This window comes from Micromesistius poutassou (genome assembly GCF_964030765.1).
Source record: "Micromesistius poutassou genome assembly, chromosome: 1".
Taxonomy (NCBI): domain Eukaryota; kingdom Metazoa; phylum Chordata; class Actinopteri; order Gadiformes; family Gadidae; genus Micromesistius; species Micromesistius poutassou.
This window is the reverse complement of record NC_140271.1, coordinates 10,605,322-10,624,170: the sequence shown is the minus strand read 5'-3', so window position 1 is coordinate 10,624,170 and position 18,849 is coordinate 10,605,322. Positions and strand designations below refer to the sequence as shown.

At 46.3% G+C, this 18,849-nt stretch overlaps 1 protein-coding gene across 4 annotated transcripts in view; it reads right to left on the bottom strand.

Moving 5' to 3' along the window:
- The window catches only part of LOC311355033 (trinucleotide repeat-containing gene 6A protein-like), a 39,262-nt gene extending 20,710 nt beyond the window's left edge, over positions 1–18,552 (bottom strand). For 2 of the 4 annotated variants that reach the window (XM_084474823.1, XM_084474824.1), the window contains exons 1-8: positions 18,398–18,552; positions 16,833–16,884; positions 10,488–10,578; positions 4,734–5,087; positions 4,046–4,093; positions 529–2,436; positions 228–417; positions 1–121 (exon numbers count right to left, since the gene is read on the bottom strand). The exon at positions 1–121 is cut by the window's left edge and continues 388 nt beyond it. In XM_084474823.1, coding sequence (XP_084330949.1) covers positions 1–121; positions 228–417; positions 529–2,436; positions 4,046–4,091 — 2,265 coding nt within the window. In that variant the 5' untranslated portion in view covers positions 4,092–4,093; positions 4,734–5,087; positions 10,488–10,578; positions 16,833–16,884; positions 18,398–18,552. The remainder of the gene's footprint in view (positions 122–227; positions 418–528; positions 2,437–4,045; positions 4,094–4,733; positions 5,088–10,487; positions 10,579–16,832; positions 16,885–18,397) is intronic. The other 2 variants (XM_084474825.1, XM_084474826.1) reach the window with 2 other exon arrangements.
- Between the last annotated feature and the right edge of the window lie 297 nt (positions 18,553–18,849).

Below are 18,849 nucleotides of genomic sequence, written 5' to 3'. Positions count from 1 at the left end.
GTTGCTCCCTCCCCGGTAAGAGGAGGAGTCTCCTCCGTTGCCCCAGCCCTCGCCTCCACCTCCACCTCCCCAGCCCTGCTGCTGCCGGGGCTGCTTGGGAGCGTTGGTCCAGGTGTTGGACCTGAAAAACAGCAAACAGAAGCATGATGACTAAAGCAAGAGACATAGGCATGGTGTGGAAGTGCGCTGCCAAAAAGCAATGCCTCAATCGAGGATTCATTCGTCACCTGTCATCTCGGTTGGTGTTGTTGCTCCAGGTGTTGGTGTTGCCCCCTTTGTAGCTCGATGCATCGTCCCTGCCTCCATGACCTCCGCTCCCTGCACCTTTGTTGTTGTCCCACCCAGGGTTCGGCCTGGGATCTCCCCAGCCAGGGCCTCCCTTGTCTGGGCCCGAGTTCCCTGGTCCCTCCCTCCAACCTGGAAGAAAATAGGTAGAATATAGATAAGCAAGGCGTGACTATAGACTAAAGAGGAATAACCTACATACAGTTATCTGCTCCCACGCTCAAACAAACATAGCATGCCTACCTCCAGAGTTGGTCTGGGAGGGCGCCGCTGGCTGCCCTGCGGCCCATCCGGAGCCCCCATTGCTGGGCTTCCTGTCCTCTCCTCGCGGGCCATGGTGGGGGTTGCTGGTGGGAGAATTGACGTCCCACGTGGTGTTCTGGCGCACGGGCGTCTGCCCCCAGCCGGTGTTGGACAGGACCCTGGGGTCCACGTCGGAGCGGGCTACGGGGGCCGGCGTGGCCACGACCGGAGGGGGTCTTCGCCGGTTGGGTCCCCTTGGTTGGCCGTCCTTGTCACTGCCGGAACGACCACCGGAGCTCTCACCGCTCCCCTCGCTGCCGCCGGAGCGGCCCCAGCCACTGGGGGCCTGGGCCCCGGGGCCTCCCGCCCCCACGCCGAGGGCGTCGTCTTCCAGACTCTTCCAGCCGTTGTTGGAGGAGCTCACTTTGCGGACTCCGTTGTCGGTGGCGTGGTTGTTTCCGGGGGGCATGGTGCCCCATTCCCCGTTGGTCATCTTGTTGTTGGAGCTGGAAGAGTTGGACGAGGACGAGGACGAGGATGAGGCACTGCTGCCCCAAGGCCGAGGGCCCATGGCGTTGGGGTTGCTGTTGCCCAGCGCTTGTCCCGCTGAGCTCGCCACTGGATTTGAACTGGTGCCCCAGGGCATGCCGCTCGGGACGGGGGCGGGGTTGTTGCCGAGCCCCTGCTCCCAGCGGGGGGCCCCGGGGGCGGCGGCGTGGTTATAACTCTTGTGAGCAGCAGAAGGCCCGGCCTGCAGGGAGGCAGGGTTTTGAGGGTTCACAGTGTCTGGGCCGGCGGGACCCTTTTCTCCTGGGTGGGTAGTGACGCCCCAGGGCGTACCGAAGGCCCCGGGACCCCGCGCCATTTCTCCGTGGGGATGCTGGGGGGCCGATGTCGGGGTGCCGTTTGCTAGCGGACCCCCGGTCCCTCCTAGGGCGGAGCCCCAGGGGCCGTCCCCGGTAGAGTTTGGTAGACTAGAGGTTACTGTGGCGTTAGTAGTCGTCGTAGTAGTATTCAACATCATAGTGTTATTTGGTCCATTGGATTCAGTGTGAAGGTTGGAAGGCTGCTGGCCATCACTGCCGCTGCCTAACACCTTGCTGCCTGCTGTACCATGATTCACCTTCCCCTCGTCCATTGGGCTGCAGTTTCCTTGAGCTGGCATGCCACCCCATCCGTCGTGGGGAACCGCGCCTAATTTGGAGGCCATGCCCGGGGCCTGTGGCGGCCGCTGGCCCTGGCACGACGCTAGGTTTGGGGTTGGGCTGCGGGGCCAGGCACCGTGGTTGGCAATGGGGTTCAAACCGCCGCAGGGGCCGCTGCTGCCGTCTGAAGGGTTTCCAGTGGGTTGCGCCCCCCACACGCTGCTCCCGACGAGCCTGTTGCTGCCGTTGCCTTGACTACCGACAGCGTTATTGCTGCCGATGCCACCAGGACCAGCCATGGAGTAGTGGGAGGGGCCGCACAGGTTGTTATTCCCGTTGTTGGCTCCGCCCGAGATCTGCCGACTGTTCCCGTTGCCGTCGCCGTTGACCAGTGCGCTGGCCATGGTGGTGGTCACGGAGGAGGTGGTGGAGGACGCGGTCGAGGCATTCGCCAGTGACATCATGGCCGCCGTCGTGGAGATGGCGGCGAGGTTTCTCTCGGAGCCCAGCGGGGAGCTAGAGTCGGCGTCCATGCATTCCGACGCCAACTCGGGGTCCGACCCTGACCCGCAGCCAGAGGAGGAGGAGGAGGAGGAGGAAGAGGGCCAGACGGACGAGTTGGTGGAGGAGAGGTTGTTGGGCTTGTCGGTGTTTCCCTCCACTAGAACCTTGTCCCAGTTGCTGTTGCCGTCACCGCTGCAAGGAGAGCCAGTAGACCAGGGGGACGGCTCATACTGAGAGTCCAGGCCAGGGTGCTCCAGACCTGGGGGTGAGGGAGGGCAGACGACCAGAGAGGGATAGACACATGGTTAAGGAAGAAGACAAGGACAACGTGATTCAGCTAAAACCAAAATTTGTTCTATTATCTAGTAAAGAAATTTAACAGTAATTGACTGTCAAATGAAAGCTTACCGTTTATTACTTTTACTTATATTCCTACAGGTTATATATCCATCAAATATTACATGAATTTAACTTTTTCCCTTGTATATTAAACACTGGCAACTGAGAGCATATAAACAAGACCTGACGTTTGGCTTGCTGAAACATCTCTTAACATCTCCCCATAACTTAAGTCCAACGGCAGACTGACAGCATATTGTCCCACAGCGTGCAGAGACTACAAAACGAGGTGTTGCTCTGCTGCGTAGCAAGCGGCCTCTCTTGATCTACAGCGCTGTCGAGGCCTGGCTCGGGCCGGGGGACAGCTGCCACCATTTTGTCACCTCAGCTGGACCAGACAGCCTGCCAAGACCACGGACCGGCGGCCAAGGGTGTGGGGGAGGGGACGATCAAGTGGATAAAGACGAGAGAATGAGGAAGAGACATGAGAGGCGGGGAGGCAACCCCCTGAGAGAACACATTGAGCCTCATTCAGACCTGCCGGCGTGGATCAGTTAAGAGTCTGGATCGTGTCGGTGTAACAGTGCGTGAAGTGATGCCTCTAAATTAAAACATTGTTCCAGCCCTTGCACACGTGTTGCAGTTGGATAACAATCAAACGTCTTATAAATGCATTATGAGTTATTTTTACCCAAATTTTGCCTGGAGAAATAAGTACAAGAAGCCACATAAATGAGTGACAAACTTAAGTCTGCAAAGTGTGATTCACCTTGTCTTCTATATGATTTTCCAAGTCGAACCATCTGTCATTTATATTTACCATGCATGCTACTTTTCTTATCAACTTAATCAGAGCAGACGGGAAGGATTTCAGCGGATCCCTTAAGGTTACTTCAATTAACTGCTACTGTGGACATGCACCGCATTCCATTCGTCCTTCACACACACACACACACACACACACACACACACACACACACACACACACACACACACACACACACACACACACACACACACACACACACACACACACACACACACACACACACACACACACACACACACACACAAGATAGCTGCCAACCCCTAGCCGGCTGCCAAGTTCACCCCAGTCGCTCTTTCACACCAACAGTCTAACTCAATCGCTCCCTTGCTATCAGCGTCTCCCCCCTCTGTGTGCCTGCATATGTCACATTGACACACTGTGTAGGAAAGAACATTTAGCCAAGGACGATCTGCTATGGAGCCACAGACACACACACACACACGGCCGCTAACGTTCACTTTTTTTTGCATGATCCTTCAGTACAATATCGACTCAATACTCTACTGTGCTGCGTTCGACATTTGACAAAGTCCCCAGCCTGCTCTATGGAAACAGATTGCAGGAGAGTTTGTTGTACACGAGAAGGATGTGGTTTGAGAGTTGGGTTGGTATCAGAAAAGGAGAAATAGGAAGCAGTGCAGGGCAGACGTGTTAAAGAACGACCAGTGAACTGGAAAGGGAGAAAGGGTTGTGCAGTCACCTGTTTGATTAGGGGAGTGGCTGACGGAGTCCCGAATGGGAGCCATGTCTAGAAACAGAGGGAGAGAAAGAGAGATGTCAGATAGACAGAGGGGGACTTGGGCTACAGCCAGACTCCAGGGTGTAATAACAGATCCAACTTTTAATTGGTTACCATGCAAAATATACAATGTGCCAAATGTCTGAGTATGAGCAGATACATATGCAGAGTGTACATCAAATTATTTAATTGACCGTTTCTTTGTCCACGCGTATCATTTACAACAATGTCAAAAAGATCCACTCATAATACATATAGATCCATACATAATAAATTATATTTTGGGTTAAACGAATAATTAGGGCACAAAAACCAGAGCCGCTATAACCAGAAGTCTGAACATAGCAAAAGAGCAGGGTAAGACATTATGAAAAAAGGGAGCGGGGTGCAAACATAAGTAATATGGGGCAACGGGGAGGCAGGTTATTGAAATCTGGCAGGCAAACGGAAGAAAAGTTGAGTCACAGTCAAGAGAAGCACAGAAGGGACTTTCATTGGTTATTCAATACATGCGTCTACCGGTTTTATTTCCCTCAGAAATACGAAGTGGTTTTGGCAACAAAAAAAAAAGTAGTCGCAGCCTGGCTCACCGTTTCCAGTTTAGTTTCAAAACATTGTACATTAGCAACGGTTTCTCGGTCATGCTTACTTTTAAGAGCGGCTCGCTCCTGGGCCGGCGCGAGGACGCCCCCTGGCTGCTGGGAGGAGAACGGAACTCTCGTTCCCAGGGCGACGGGGTTGGGTAATAAGGGTCACAGCTCAAGAGGGTTGGCCTCAGGGGCCGGAGGCGAGGGGGCGGCGCTTGTCAGAGCAGGCAGCAAGCTGAGCAGGCCCTCTTGGCATCGCTGAGGAATTGTTGTTTTGAGTGTGTGCGTGCGCGCGAGCGTGTGTGTGTGTATGAGTGTTTGTGCGTCCTTGAACGTGTATGTTAAGTGTGTGCGCAGGAGGGAGGGGGTGTGTCGTCGGGAGTTGGAACTCTGCCTGGACTTGATATGATCTGGCACTGGGGAAGAGGAGAGGGAGAGAATGGGAGGGGAAGTTAGATTGATTCGCTGGTCATCAGATCGTGCCCACAATTTGTAGGGTCTTTGACAAACACATGTTTGAATGCTCCAAGACGCACTCCGTCACTCAGTTGGACTTGTGTGAATATAACACTTTGACAACTTCCTACTTTGTAAAAAGAAAATAAAGAAATAAATCTTCTCCATCTCTTATTTCTAAATGTAATTTCAGTAATTGCAGGAATCATGTGACTATATGTAATTTCATTAATTGTATGTACTCAAAATTCTTGCAATTTCTGGGTTGAATCTTTAAGTTTAAATGCACTTCAACCATAAACCACTTCTAATTTTAATCATCTGTGAGGTAAAAAATGGCAATTCTTGAAATATCAAATAACTTTAAAGGCTACATCATCTCATCAACCTGTAACAGCTACCATACTTTTTGCATGTGCCAAGGTCAAAGCCAATGTAATCTTGTCATAGGGTCAGGCTGGCCGTGATCTGGGGTATGTTTTCTCAAACAGCAGGCGCAAAACATCTCTGCCACGTCATAAGAAACACCCAAACCAAGGCAACATCGTGAGATGTACGTGAACATTTGAATGTAACAGTACACCACATAGGGGGTCCAACGAATACCAACACTTAAAACCCCACAAAAAACATTTCCCATCTTAACACAGAGCCCCGCAAAGACGTTCTGATAGCGAGGTACTGCCCCTTTCCAATGCTGTTCCGACGCAACCCATCTGCAAGTTTTCCCATTATTCCCAGACCCCACTGTCAATACAGCTTATATTGACACGTTGAGCCAAAACAGTGCAGAAAAGCAGCAGCAGGAGTGACAGCACGTATTCCCTCTTCAGGGAGAAAAGCCACTGCAGAGTTCCCTCTGCAGTGAATGAGTACACGTACTGTCCCGGGCACACTGGCACACCACTGACCCGCTGCCAGGACGGGTGTTTGAGTGTGTACCCGAGTGTAGATTACACCGAGACAAGGACGAGGAAGAGGGGAGGGGTCAGAGGCAGATTGGCATTCCTCACCATACCTTCCTCCTGAGGTTTACTAGTGCGTAGAGCCGGTGAGTGTCGAGTAGATTAGCGATACACAAGCCTCTTGTGTAACGTTGCCCTGGGACTGCCCTGCGATGCCATGGCAACAAATACCGCTTATAGAAAGGGAGGGGAGAAGCAAGACATGGAGGCGTGGGTAAGAGTTGGTGTGTGAGGATGAGGATAAGAGGGTTGACAAGCAGACCGACACTGTTGAGTGATATTAAGCTAGTGTGTTAGAAAGGGAGTAGGTCAAAGTGTGTGCATGTTTGTGTGTGTGACCTTTTTAGGGAGCGGGTTAGATAGCAGTGCTGGCTCGCTCTGGCTGCGGCAGTGATACACAGATCTATTTTTATACCGCTCGTTCAAACAGTGACCTCTCTGTTTACTGCCACCCCCCCCCCCCCCCCCCCCCCCCAGATAACTGAGCAAACAAACCAGGGCAAACACAAATGTGTATAGTGTGCAGAACCAAGCGCTGTATCTCAGCCAAGAGGCAAGGGCTAGTATTAGCATTTGTATTAAACGCCAAATTGTCAAAGTCTAGAACGAAACTTCAAAATAGTCTGAACTTCCGAAGAAGAAAAACATCTGAAGAACTAAGTATAAATAAATAAATAAATAAATAAATAGAAGTATAAAACTGAATACTTCAAATTCTGTCTATTTGTAGTTACACTGTGCCCCGTGCAGCAACACAGAGTTGTTTCCTTCCGTGGAACTCTGACATGGCCCCTTCGTCAACCAAGAGGCTTCTGACTGCAGAGTTCTGTGAAGAGGCGGCTTGGTATCCTTATAAGGGAGCAAAGCACCAAACAATACAAACAAAACTAAACGAGAAAGTGAGATGGCGAGCACTGGCATTAACAGAGAGACGTCAGTTCCCCCTCCCACATGGTGAACTACCGGGCATCGGGTGTGTTAGGAATATGCAAATGTCCGGTGAGGGGGAGGGGGGAGCAAGGATTCCTTTCCATTGCTCTCCCTCTCCCCTGCATGTTTGCTGCCGTGCTGTGTGTGTGTGTGTGTGTGTGTGTGTGTGTGTGTGTGTGTGTGTGTGTGTGTGTGTGTGTGTGTGTGTGTGTGTGTGTGTGTGTGTGTGTGTGTGTGTGTGTGTGTGTGTGTGTGTGTGTGTGTGTGTGTGTGTGTGTGTGTGCACGCGTGAGCGTTAATGCGTGTGCACGTGCGAGAGCGCATGTTTGGTTCAGCACACGGTACAAGCTGTTCCTTCAGATCAGTCATCCTCCAAGGAAGGCTTTTATCGGAGCTCCTGCGACTTGGCCGTCTCCCAGATACTGGTCTCCACTTACAGAAGGGGGGAGGGTGTAACGACGGAAGGAAAAGGGCCAGCGAATGGAGTCAGTTCCACAGGCAGAGCCATTGAAATATATACGGGCTGTAATAAATCACATTTTAAATGGAAAGAGTAAAAGGCATACAGTATCTATACGTGGATCCAGAGGGGGACAGAGAAGATTATAATAAGGGTCACACGGAGGCAGTACTAGTGAAAGTATTCCTGTGCCGTCATCAACCAGGGGCTGTGAAAGGAATGTAGTTTGGACATGCACCTACACATAGGTCATTTTCGAGAAGCAGCGAGCACAGGAATCCTGCATGTTGAGTGCAAGCCTCGGACTCAACGCCAACCCCGACTGAGGTCACGGGCCGAAAATAAATTATGACTCATTAAATAAGGTCACACCCAGAAACACAATGGCCGACACAACATAGCTGAATGAGCACATAAAGGTTTGAGAAGAAAAAAAAAAAGTCTACACCTTAAGAGCAGCCCGTTTCTGATGTGAGGGACAGACACTTAGGCCTATACAAACACATCCGTGAATTCATAAAAAGGTTTTTGATGATGGCATCCAGACCAATAAACTTCTGACCTGCATACTATCGCAAAATAGATAGTCATGGTGCTACGTGCATTCGGTAATTATTTATTTAAAGCCCTGAAATGTGTGACAGCATGAACGATGGGGGTTTTTGGCTCTGTCATCTATTTGTGCTCTATGAATACAGACTTTGGAAAACTGGGAGGCCTCTCATCTGCCTGTATGGATTTTAATAAGTTTGATAACATGTAAAAAAAAAATATATATATGTCATATAGAAGAGCATTTAGCCTTACAGTACCTTGCCATGAATATAAACAACAGTAGCATAAAGACTACTGTTGACATAAAGAGCTGCGCTATTGCTATTATTTACATTGAGGCAAGGGCAAGCTTGTGCTAAATGCTCTTCAGCAGAATGGGTACAACAAAGTAATTTTGACACATATCAGTAACTGGGTGGTACAGAGTGGTTATTAGCGGAGCCCTGATCGTCATAGTGACATAAACACAAATTCCTTTAAGGCCTGTCCAAACAGGGCTCCAACCAAAAATGTGACTGCTCACTCAGGCAGGGAAAGAACGCAGACTAGCATAACAAAAAAGTACACAATATTCCCCACTATTCTTGTTTTTTCCGCTACTTGTCTCCCCCCCCGCTACTTACACATAAATACATGTTGCTTTAGGTGCCGAGAAAGACTTGTTCACATAGGCTACAACACAAGTGTTCGAAGCCATGGGCTACGAAGGTTTGGTAGCAAATTAATGATTAGTCAAATTACTGTTCTAGCAACAGTCCTCCAATAAAAACAGTTTGGTTGTCTCAACACGACATGGACCAAACATAGAAATTATTGGGGTTGACCAGAAACATTCCAGGAAAATACATATTCAAGGCAACAAGTGCGAACATGAGATTATGATTCTGTGTGACCCCAGCACGAGTATGTGGAGTTATGTGATAAGCACGAATGGTCACATGGTCTCGAGTCCCACTCTACCTGACATATGAGGAGGGGGAGGGAACCATGTCCCGACATGACAATAAAAGAAACATCTATACACATCTCTAAATAAACATGAAGTGTATGCATTAATTTAACCCATTAGATGCGTTGGTTATAAATTCATGTAGGCAAAACATGAGTTCTATAAGTTAGTTAAGAGCTGATCACTCTTCTGGGCCCCTTGTTTGCCACTCCTACTCGAGGCCAGGCCAGTAGAGGGGTTGAGGCGAGAGAGATAAGGAGTGAACCCTGATCACCCAGAACATCATGACATAGTACAGCCCTGCTACAAAGTCATTGGGTTGACTGCCTTGTACAAGTTAACAGAATGATCCGTGCAAATCGCCTTGATGGACTGACATCACATAGACACGTGAACAATGAACATGTCATAAGACAAATGGTGGCTGGGGCTCTCATCATCAGAGGCTTTTTTCTACTTGGACGAGGACCGACAGCCCTAGGGCTAATCAGCTAAAACCCCTGCCTGTTCATCCACTCGTCATGAAAATATTAAGGCTGTATACGACTCTCCAAGTCGACTGATTGCCTGTTCAATGGATTATTCTGCACCTTCTGGATCAAAAATAACACATTTTCCGTGAGAGGAAAGGCACACTGAGAGCTCAAACAATGTGCCTGTTGCATGCAATCCCGCAAATTAAATGCATAATGAACAAGACGGTCAAGTTAACCTGCACACCTTGACAACGTCGTGGCACGGTCAAAGTTAATTTTATCTGCTGGTCGCTGGTTAGTTTGATCTAGTGATCGACTGATATGAGGAAATTCAAATTCAAATTGTGCTCTCGCGAGAACTCTGCATTTCCAGGGTAGTATCGGCTCAAGAAAATCGTTATCGGCATATTGGTCATCAGCTAAGCACAATAGCACACTCACTGCCACTGAATAAATCTCCTGTGTGACGTAGTCAATTCATTCACAGCAACAGTTACTAGAAGAGGACGCCAGGCAGAGCTCGGGAAAAAAAAGACAATTAACTATGCAGCGAAACCAATAATCACAACTAGAACTCAAATATTGACCAGGGAGCCCGGTTTGTCTCAGTGAAAGCATTAGTGTTCACATTAGGTGGGTCTATGCAGTATGCATACATGATATTATCCTCATTACATTATCATCATTCACAATCATGCATGACCTCTAATGGATCATTAGTGATGTCATTATTAGATAATTAGTGATGATGTCATTATGAGACAGCAGGAAAAAAAAAAAGGGTTTTATCATTGACACTAAGCTGCAGACATGGTTTGCAATTTCCTTTTCAGACACTTTGTACATGTTTTGGTTTATTACTATGTTTCTGTTATTTTGCACCCTAGTGTTATGCCGCTCCATGCGAAGGCATAGCACGGTAAAACACCCATAGTCATAACGAAGAGATAGGACCCAGGGTTGGTGCAGCATCCGAGCAGGGACTTTGCTTCATGAGATTAGTGGAGTCACTACTCTTGACCCACCTGTTGTCCACTTCTGTGTCGTCTTATGCTCCTTCCTCGTCACGCTTTGTCTCTCTTCCAGCCAATGTTCTTTCCTCTGTGAGTGGGTTCCCTGTGGGGGAACATAGGGGATGTGTTAAAATACATTGTATAATAGTTTAAATGCGTGTTGAAAGATAACTGCATTGCATGTATTCTGTTAGTAGCCTAGTACTTGCTATGAGGGAAAGCATGATGCCAAGAATATTCAAATATTAATGAATACATTGTTGACTCATTAAAACTCCATAACAGAGACAGGAGATAAATTTTGAGTTGTAATTTATGTTGAAGTTCACACGACAATGCTGTGATCAATCGCAATATCAAAACTTTTCAAATCAAATTAAGATTTTCAATTCAAAAAACATTAAATTATTGTGGCAGATGAGTGAAGCAAAAATTCATTGAGCACCCTGGTAGAATATGCTGAACTACCACCTCTTATTTCCAGTACTGTGACCTATGGTGCAACAAAGCCTTTTCAATGATTGCCCTATTCCACCGGGGAGCTCGAGTTACATCCCCACTAGTGAGGGAGACGGTGAGTATCTTTCCAATGAGGGCTGCTAAATATTTAAGTGGTAAATGTAGCCCAAGTTATTGCTCTTTCTAAATAAACCTTCCAAAAATCGGATGATAGTAAGCAAGCAGACTATGAGCGAGAATGGACAGAACGGCCATCGTTCTCTTTCAACAAGAAAGAAAGAAACATTGAGACGGTACGCCCAGACACAGATTTTTGTAATTTGCATCGGCCTGCGCAGTTCATACAAGGAAACTAAAAATTGGGTTTGACTCCCCAGAACACGCTCACTCTCCCATAGAAAGCTGAACGGCAATAACACAGCCCACCAAAATATAGGTAATCACTTCCAAACCCGTTGGCCCTTTCCCAACAAGAGAGAAACAGGGCACCGACTGAACACCCGACACACCAAGCTGGCAGACCCAACGTGGGTCCAAGTCAGAGACAATGAGGAAGTGCGTTGATTTGTGCTATAAAAAGAATTAACAAGTTTAGGTTTCCTGAATCATGTGCGTTAATGCACCAATGTTGCTGGCCCTAATTTGAATTGAACTGAAACATAAAAATAATCAAATATTTGCCTCCTTGATTTTATTTATATATTAATTGACTATCAAAATAAGATTCAATACATTTTCTATCTATCCACTTATTGATAAATCAACTTATCATTGCAACCACACTCGTTTGGTTACCTAACTTTGAGTTAAGGAACCGAGGTACAGACATTTCCATTCACAAAAATGTAGGTAGATGGCAAGAGAGCCATTTCATTGCTTCCTCCGGCATTCCTGGCAAAACTAACATTTGTAACCTAGATTTAGTTTTGTTTTCTGTTTTAATAGCAAGCCAATTGAAAGCAATATATAGATGATAAAGAGGAACTCCCACCACAGACATTAAACAGAAAGCAGGTTTTACTACCGAAAGTTATGTGTAATTGTGTGACCCGTTTATACACGTTAAAAAAAAAAAGTGGACACGTTTTTGGTCTTTGTAGTACTGATGTCTTTAGAGGTCTGGTACCGAAATCTAACTTGTAGCTATAGAGTTACACAATATCCTCTCTTCTCCATTCTAATAAACCTCATAAAACAAAGCTTAATCATATGGATAAGGAGGTTTGAATATTAATGGACGATTAGCCATGGTCCTCTAGACACCGCGCCCCCCCCAGTTTGTTAGTGTAGCGCAACAATTAAGCAGCCAGAGAAATCTGCAGCCTATTGGCCTACTATCTAATCTGATAATGGGATTAAGGCAGTTCTCTGCTGTGGTACCTGTCTGTAACAGATGGACTGGTGAGCCAGAGGGGCGGGGGCACACTCACTTTCTCTGCTCTCAACCAGCGGGACTGCTCGCTCTAACAGGTGCCTGCCGTCTGCCCACATTCAAAACTGGCTGCACAAATGCGTTATAGATCAATTCTGTCTCTGGGGATGTCATTCGCACAGAGATGTGCAGGCACACCGAGTTACAATCAGTCACTGTCGCTTTCAGAGCCCCACCGTAGAATTCACAACGGATATACTGTGTTGAAGAAACAATCACCACAGCGCTATCAGGCTGCATCTGTGCTCTGACAATAAATCTATTCACAGTACTGCTTCGCCCAGCATCTTCCATCCCTACAATAGACTAAACCAACTGCAAACCCTCCATCTCTTGCAACACAATCACTTCTCAATGGGGGGGGGGGGGGGGGGGGGGAGACTAGTATCACAGATCCACCATGTTCAGATACATGTGGCTAGATGAAACTGTGGTCTTTTCTGAGGGCATTATTGCAACCAACCTTGAGGGGTTCCATACATTTTTGTAGAAAACGTTGCAGTGCTAATGCATTACTGAGATCATTGAAGTTCTGCAGAAACACTCAAGTAAAATCCCAAGTGTTTCACACTTAAGTGACAACGTACGCTGATGTGGCAAGGAACTCCCAAGAGGTTTTTGAAACAGGACACTCGTCGAGTCTTGAATGCACCTCGGATGCATTTATGTATTTGTAGCCGTCCAGTTGCAACTGGATAACCTGAGACACATTTGAATGCCAGCTTTGACTAGTCGCTGAGACTACCCAACCCCCAGGCCATGTTTCCAACAGGACTACTTGACCCCTTCTCTTGTCATCACAGGCTCTGCCTACCCAGTGGCAGCCCACACCCCTCCCACCCTCACCAGATATTCCCACCCTTTACCCACTGAGAGCTCCATTTCATCCCGGCCATCAAGTGCTTCAGCAGATGTCTTAAGGTTCCAAAGAAACAACAAAAACAACAGAGCCTCGTAGAGGCCCTCTCAAAGAGAACACAAAAATCAAACGCACCCACACACACACAGACGATAGCATCTGTTCCTGAGCAGAACAATGGGCTCCCCTAACGGATACAGCTGACGTGAGATGGGGGGGGGGGGGGGGTTGGTGGCCCAGAACTTCACCACTAACTAGCAGAGTGGAGAGGACGAAAGACTGAGCCAAGATAAAGAAAGAAATGGGTGGCCACCAGAAGGAGGTACAACTTACATATTTCAGTTAACCATTTACATGTTTGAACCTTGTATTGGTAACAGGCTGTAACTTACGGGTAGTAATATTAACAGAAAAGTAGTTACCAACTTCTAGATTGACTTGATTCATTCAAGTCAATTTAGACATTTACTGAAAGGGGTACTTCAACATAACTTAAAATTAAAATCGAGAGGCGTAGGACATTTTAGGGAACATCGGACCGAATGCAACTTCTAAATACTGCAACCTTGCAGTGATTAAAGAGGCAGAAATGGAGAGTAATGAGATTCTGGATAAAACAACCTTCTTCCCATTTTCTGTGTTTCAGTTTCGACTTTAAACTCTTGGGTCTCCAACTCTTAAGCACAGCACTCTCTAGATAGCGCTGCATTGTTGGAAGATATTAAATACATTTTAAACTTAGGTATAACTATGTCTAGAGAGGCTTGAACTGCATTCGACCAGTGATTATTTCCATGAAGCAAAAAATAAAGAAAAGGCTGCTGAATGGCAGAACTAAAAACCAAACTTTATTTTTGAATTTATAAAAAACGTGTTAAGGTGCCATATTCCACTATTAATAGGCTATTTATATTATTTGGGGAGACTAGAGAGATGAAAAAAGACAGGGGGGTGGAAAGAAATAGTTTTAAAGGTCATTTGTAATGCTTTTGCAAAGCTCTGGAGTGGGGTTGCAAGTGCCACACCGCTCAGCCAAAACAAGCTATACCAGTAGTCTAAAACAGTGTATCCCAGCCTTTGACCTTAATTGTACCAGTAAATTGTCATCAAGACCTTTTGCGGCGTATAAGAAAAAGGAAAAAACAATTGATAAATACACATTGAGTGGCTGAGCAAAGAGTGTCACCACCCCCTTAGTACACAATAATGGCAAGAAGGCCATGGCCAAGGCCAGTAGGAAACAGTGGGAGGAGAAGTCAGCAAAGATGATTATGCTCCCAGTAGGTTCATTTAGCAAACAAAAATGTACGCAGTAAAAAGGTCGGAAATCACAGGACGAAATACATTGGTCCAACAGAAGCAGTACTTGAAGGGTTATGGAATCCACCATTTCACTCTTAAAATTATTGTTGGGCCGAGAGTTCAAAGAAGAGTGGGGTGGGGGTCAGGGGGTGTTATCCCCATGGTAATTTACCCAAGCCAACTCTGAACTTCTATTTTTTAAGCTAGTACCGTTGTTGGATATTAGTGTCGTCATGAGCAATGTGGTTCATGAAATGCGCCACACGCCTTGGAGTTACACTATCCGTTACCCGAGAAGCTTAGCCCTTTCTCGGTTGCGGTCATCAACATTAACCACTGCCCGGGTTGAGCTTCACATATCCACACAGACCTCACCATCGGTGTCCTTTCGTTGTGATGTCAAGTGCCTCAGAAAAGGTACTTGGACTTTACAAACAGAACGCCACTTTAGTTCGGAGCAGAGTAGGACGTTCAGAAACTGGTTGGCTGCAACAATAGGGGTTTTAGAGTCTTATGCCAGTACCTAACTACATAACAATGAGCAAATGGATAAGATGCTACGGCTCATACAAGATGCATATCCTTTTTCAGCACATCGATGAGGGGAAAATCCATTCATGGCACATGAATGGATCTTCACATAAACAAGGCACCCCATAAACTGGCTCTAGTTAGCTTCTAGTAGCCTTTTTCAAAAGCATCAAAGTGCTTACTTTTACCATTTACGCATAGATCTTGCATTTATTGACTTCCACAGCTTGCATAATAACACATGCACCCATTCAAAGCTTCAGCCATCCCCCCAAAAAAGAAAGGGTGAAGGGTAGTCGCATGGCTAATTTACATCAGCACAAGTGCATCATTAACATTAATTAGCATTAGTGAATTCCCACCGAAAAGCACTGCTGGAGACCCTCTGAAGCCAAGAATTTAAAAACAGTCAGCAGTCATGTGACACCAAGACTATATGTAAGACAACATGTGCATCCTTGGGGTTGCATCCCTTTTACCTTATGTATTGCTTTAATCATTTAGGCATTTTATACGATACCTTCACCTATATTCAACTACAGAATTAACAGACCAATATTGTGCAACAAATGGTAATACTTCTATTATCTCCTTTGCCCGCAACAGTCTTGTTGGACCCACATTGCAGCTATTCACCAACAGCAGTTAAGCAAACACAAATGGCATGGCTTGTTACCGAGTTATATATATATAATACAATATGCTTTCAGAACTCACCCATACCCATAAAACTCTACTCGTACAATAAATGTCACTGGAGTACCAAAGTCATGTTGAATGTCATACTAAACCAAGTGTAGTGTGTAGACAGTCTGCAAATAACCCAGTTTGTTTTATTAATGCTGCAAACAACTTACCTATTTTAATTAAGTTAGAATATTCAGCGACAGTAAGTCTTAATGTTCAATAATTATGTCTCCTGGATCCAATTGACATTGACCACTAAAGTGAAAGGAAAGTTTGCTTCACCATACATTCTGAAATAGTGGTCTGGGTGAGCTCTGATGAGTCAACATACTGGTGGTTATCATATAAAACATAATTTTCCATTACACCAACTAACAAGCTATAAGACTAATACGTTACTAACACAAATACGTTATTTGTTTTTGCTGTTTTATTTATTTCAGCCATGATCAGCCTCAAACAGAGATCAACAAATAAAAAAAATTATGTCACCCGATATTCACAATACAAAGCATACTAGCTTAGGAAGTACGGTAGTTAGCCTAAATGTGAAAAACCATAACTAATTGAACTTTTATTGACAACAACGATAGACATAATCATAATCTGAAATAAACCAGATTTTGTAACGCAAAACGGAATGGACTCCATGGAGCGTTATGATAGGCTAGTTGTGTGCCTTTGTGTGTCTGCATCTAAACCAACGGCATGGACCACAATGAGCTACACAAACACCTTGCCGGACACAAAAACGCCCGCACCCTGGCTTCTCATTTAGAGTTTTAAAACCGCAATGCTTACGCAGCACATTGCCGCCCGGGTCGACCTAGACCCCCCGATTCAACACAAACGGAACTGCATGTGCTTACACAAGCAACAGCCGCTGCTCCTGTGTCGCACTGACACACACACCTACCTTTACAAACAATAAGGCTTCTGGCATACAAATGAGTTGAGGTCAGACACGCGCTACTCTAAGCTAAAGGGAACCGACCAGAAAAGACAGGCAAATAGCTCTGGCCAATATCACAGGCTTTCGTTATTACATTATGGTCAATAATATGCATGCACAGACTTTGACACTCACCTGTTTTGACTCTTCAGTTTCTTTGGTGGCCACAGCTTCCAAATCCAAATCTCTAAATGGAGTGAAAACATAATACGATTTTTAAAATGTTTTTCAAGGTTTGTTTTCATAATTATATAATCAAAACAGGCGTCTTAAACAAAGTGTTTTTGACAATCAAGCACAACTCACACGGGCGCAAAAAATGCTTTATTGTCGTTTTATTACAGCTTTACAATAGTTGCTTAATGCACTAAATCTGGAGCTAGTCGCTTGTGTTGTTTGTCTCTCTCCCTATAGTAAGCCTACTACAAACTTATACAGGTTAACTACTACACAACAATATTGTGTGGCAATAACTATATGTCAAACAACATTCAGAGAGGTACCCCATCACACAGGACGCCTGGCGCGATGGACTACTAAAGTGAAACTGTTTCACCTACTTCCTAGTGGAAAGACACTTGAGGCAGGTCAAACTACATTGCAAACGCATTTGGTGATATCCCTGAGTAATGAACATTTTGGACAAACACGTGCAACGGGACTTATTTTGCGCGCGCGTAACGGAGAGCTGGAGCTCGAGCGATCCGTTCCGACCGGGGTTACAGCCAGGGTCCTGATCGGCCATTACCTCAGCTGTCGATTGGCTTGCAGCTAATCCAACATGGCCTCTCCTTTGACTTGCGTCTTTCCATGACAGAAAACCAGAAAAATCCCCAACGTTAATACTGGTACACTTTTTGACGGTCTATCCTATTCGCTTTGCCCAACGTTCCCACGAGTTCACCGAGAGGCGGACGCAGTAACGACGGAACCTCCAGAAACCGAGCAGGGCAGAGCAGGTATCGTCGACATAACCATCTTGTTTCAGGTCTACGCCGCCGACAGAGGGTGTTGAAACGCGAACTGTAGCTCGTTATTTCCCCACCATCAAAAGTTGCATGAGGGGAACCAAGTTTTAAAAACATACGCATCCACAGAAGGGGACGATAAAGATATCCGTTATGAGATCGGTCCATTTGGCGAAGTATCCCGGGTCGTTTCGACGGCCAGTAACTTTATAGCCTACGGTCAGCTACGGGGGCAGTGTCAAGCCTCCGCTGTAATGTGGTTCAAAATAATTCTCCGCCAGACTTTTCACCAAGACTCCTCGAAATCAACGCAGAAAATAGGAATATTTACGACGAATATGCAGCATTACATTACATGTCGACATTGACAACACTGGATGTACATTGGCATGATATACTAGCAAGATAGCTGTAGCAACTGCTAGCTATTTTCAAGATCATTCTCGAACAGGAGACACATCTTGCAAATGTCCGATCAGAAAATCAAATAAATACTAGCAGAACACGTTTGCATGGCTTATAAGAATATGTTATTTGCATTTGCACTGACAAACGCATTGTCAACCCTGCATCCTTCCGAGTGCTAAGCTAACGCTGTGCTAACTCCGTAATGGCTAAACAACAGCGGGCAAACTCGACTACGCCAGTCTTGCCTCCACAGCCCCGGCTTTGCTGCGTAGCTCGACGAATCCCCGTTCCCCGCACCCACAAAAACACGGAAAGCCAGCTTACCTCAAAAAGTATAAAGTGCAACAGAGTGGAAATGAAAGCCGGCTGTAAGGCTAAAGAAATTCAACGCATTCGCAGCATCTACGAGGGGAGGCATTTGTCCTGCATAATCGCCATTTTCTTCGCTCGTCAACCTACTACGCTGTAGCTCTCCTCGGCTCTCTGTATGGACTGGGGCTGGAGCCCGTAACTACAGGCGGAGCAGGTCGCTGCGCAGGAAACAACGCGTTCACCACTTCCTCTGCCAGACACGAAATATAACCCAAGACCCAAAATGGTTGGTGGTGGATGGGACAAATATATTACAATAAACGTTTCAGGACTGAGAAGCACACCAGATCCAACAACAACTCTTCAGATATTTAATTATGGTCTTACATTGTTGATTCAAACGTTCCTATTGCATATAGCTACATACACGTACACACAGTAGCCTAGTTGTCATCAATAAAATA